The sequence below is a fragment of the Monoraphidium neglectum genome (assembly GCF_000611645.1).
Source record: "Monoraphidium neglectum strain SAG 48.87 unplaced genomic scaffold scaffold04663, whole genome shotgun sequence".
Taxonomy (NCBI): domain Eukaryota; kingdom Viridiplantae; phylum Chlorophyta; class Chlorophyceae; order Sphaeropleales; family Selenastraceae; genus Monoraphidium; species Monoraphidium neglectum.
The window spans coordinates 1-3,025 of record NW_014008966.1 but is presented as its reverse complement, the minus strand read 5'-3'; the positions used below and the strand labels follow the sequence as shown (position 1 = coordinate 3,025).

General features: G+C 69.6%; 1 protein-coding gene across 1 annotated transcript in view; it reads right to left on the bottom strand.

Annotated features, from left to right (window-relative positions):
* Window positions 1-2,975, bottom strand: part of MNEG_14662 (hypothetical protein) — a gene marked incomplete at both ends in the record, with an annotated part of 4,091 nt that extends 1,116 nt beyond the window's left edge. Inside the window, 6 exons of the mRNA XM_014036866.1 lie at window positions 54-411; window positions 707-1,664; window positions 1,903-1,937; window positions 2,124-2,225; window positions 2,535-2,606; window positions 2,916-2,975. Coding sequence (XP_013892320.1) covers window positions 54-411; window positions 707-1,664; window positions 1,903-1,937; window positions 2,124-2,225; window positions 2,535-2,606; window positions 2,916-2,975 — 1,585 coding nt within the window. The remainder of the gene's footprint in view (window positions 1-53; window positions 412-706; window positions 1,665-1,902; window positions 1,938-2,123; window positions 2,226-2,534; window positions 2,607-2,915) is intronic.
* Between the last annotated feature and the right edge of the window lie 50 nt (window positions 2,976-3,025).

Below are 3,025 nucleotides of genomic sequence, written 5' to 3'. Positions count from 1 at the left end.
CGCCGCTGCCGCGGGCCCGAGCTCGCCCGGGCCCTTGAGCATGGCGAGCGCACCGCACTGCCGCTGGAAAGACACCACGAGCCGCACCACCAGCGCCCGCAGCTGCGCCGCCAGCGCGGCCGAGCCCGGGTTCAGCAGCAGCACCAGCCCCTCCGCGCCGCCGCCGCCGCCGCTCCCGCCGCCGCCGCCGGCGGGGCCGCGCGCTGCCGCCGCCGTGCCGAGCTCGAGCTCTATGGGAGACGAAGCCCCGCTGTCCGCGCCTGCGGCGAGCGCGCCTGCGGCGGCGCCCCCGCCCCCCGCTGCCGCCAAGTCCGAGAGGCTCCCGGCGCGCCGCAGCGCCGCGAGCGCGGGGCCGACCACGGACGGCGCCATCAGCGCCGCCAGGTCGGCGAGAAGCTTCCCGGCCAGCTCCTGCGGGCGGTGATGTTGCGTTGCCGATGGTTGGTGGTCGGGGACGCCGTGAGTCGTCCTGTGCAAATAGCACCGGTGTGTTGATACCCGAGGCGCCCCGCTTGCCTCGCTCACAGGCCTGGGGCAAACACCCACTGCTTTGCGCAACCCTTACCAATCACATGAGGCCCGCTCGTCCGAGCCTGTCACCCAAAACCGCCCCAGCGTTGTGCTTATGCCCCGTATGCTCGCTGCCCCTTTCATCGCCCCCAAGCGCCCTCGGACCGGGCCGCCATATCTTCCCAATCGCGCGCACCTGCACTGCCGACGGCTGCTCCCGCGCGTCCATCAGCAGAGACACCTCAGCAATCACGCCCCCCAAGAACCCCCGCGCCTCCCTCGGGGGCCGGAACGCCGACGCAAACGCACGCGCGCTGCCGCCGCCGCGCCGGGCGTCCCAGCCGCGGCCGCCGGCGAAGCACGGCGCGCCCGCCGGCGGCGCGTCTGCGGCGCCGGCTTGCCGCAGGGTGGTGAGTTTGTCGTGGTCGGGCTCGTACGTGCGGATGGAGGCGACAGCCTGCTCAAACAGCCGCAGCCGCTTGAGCTCGAGCAGCAGCGGCGCGCCCGCGCCGCCGCCAGGCACGGCCAGCAGCGCAGCGAAGAGCGCCCGCAGGCCGCGCTCCGCCGCGGCCGCCGCGGGGTCTGATGACACGCCGCCGCCGCCGCCGCCGCCGCCGCCGCCGTCCCCATCCTCGTCGTCCCCCTCGCCATTCAACCCCGCACCCGCGGCCTCGGCGGCGGCGCCGGCGGGCGGCATCAGGTGATCCAATGCGAACCGCGTGGCGGCCGCCCAGGACGCCGCCATCTCCAGGCTGCAGCCCCTGAGCCCGTCCCGCACCAGCGCGACCGCCCACTCGCCGCCGCCGCTGCCCCCACCCTCGCCGCTGGCACCGCCGGCTGCACTAATGTCGGCGCCGCCGTCGACCTCCATGGAAGTGCTGGCGGGGCCGGTGGCCGCGGGGAGCAGGAACGGCGCGCCGGACGCGAGCAGGCCCGCGGCGGCCTCCGCGACTGTCGCATGCTCCGCCTTCTCCGCGGGCCCCGCCGGCTGCGTGTGTGCCGCCAGGCGGCGCGTCAGCGGGCCGCGCAGCGCGGCGAGCGTGGCGGCGGGGCAGAGGGCCGCGAGCAGCTGCACGAGGCGCGCGTGGGAAGGCTCGAACAGTCCGTCGCGCACGGCTGAGGGGCGCGTGCCGTCGCGGGGCCACTTGATGCCCCTGCGGGCCGGGTGGGGATGTGGGGCAGGTCTAGCGTCAAAGAGGTGGCGCTGATTTAGGCCCTTCCCAGAGGGTTTGCCTCAAAGTCAAGCCGTGCTGACTTGGCCCACCAATGACTGTCAGAACGCTGCCTGGTCCAGATGCAGGGGCACACCGAACACCGCACACTGCGGCCAGAGGCAAGAGGTTCAGGAACACAAAGGCTAACGCTCAAGCCAGAGGGCAAAAAGGCGCTCACTTCTCTAGGAGGCTGGATACCGTGAACCACAGCAGCTGCGGCGGATAAACAGCGGAAACGAGGGGGGCGGTATGAGAGGCAGCGATATGGCAGCACACCAATCTTCAAACCCCACAAAGGCCGTTCCTGGTGCTGCTGGCTCCAAACAAGCGCTCCCACGACGCCCATCTGCGACCCCAACCGCAGCCCTGCTCCTGCTGCACGAGCACCCGGAGCCCCACCCCCGCCCCCGGTGTCACCTCCTCAAAGCCCATGTTCATGAGAGCAGACATGAGGCCTCCGCCCCCGCCCCCGCCGCCGCGCTGCCCCTTGGCAGCCTCCACCTTTGGGTAAGAAGGGCACGCGGTGAAGGGATGTTGTAAGAAAAACATCGCATCTCGCACATGCATGTGTGCGCGCGTGCGCGTGCACACACACACACACACACACACACACACACACACACACACCCTTTCTCTCTTTTTCTCTCTTGACGAAGCACAAGTACACACACACCTGAAGACACACACATAGGCAAACACACGCGCACACGCGTGCGCGCGAGCACACACACACACAAACACACACACACACACACACACACACACACACACACACACAAACATATACACTCACACAGCCCTGGCACCCACCTGGTCCAGCCGCGAGTGCCCCAGCACCAGCAGCTTCACCAGCGCCTCACCAAACCCAGGGTCGTCCAGGCGCTGAGGTGGACAGAGGCGGGGGTGGGAAAAACGATGGGTGTTGTGAAAATTATTGTCTCAGGCAGTGACGGTGGGGCAGCGTGGCGCCCAAGCTGGCGGACGAGCATGCAAGATGGGATGCCATCCAGGCTGAGCAAGGCAGTGCAAGTTGTGGTGCTGCCCTGCTGAGTAAGCCGTGTTTGCCTGTACGAGCACTGAAGCGCCCATCTCTTCAACAAACCCGAGTGCTGCATATGCAGCTGCGGCTGCAGGCGTGCGGCTGGCGTCGAGCGCGACGAGCGTCAGCCCGTTGCGTGCATGGCAGCCCACCTCTCGCAAGAAGTCCTGCAGCTGCTGCTTTGCCTCGCCGCCCTGCTGCAGGGCCGCCATGATCTGGGTTCAAAGCGGAGGGTGGGGCGGGCGTGAGAATGGGGTGGGGG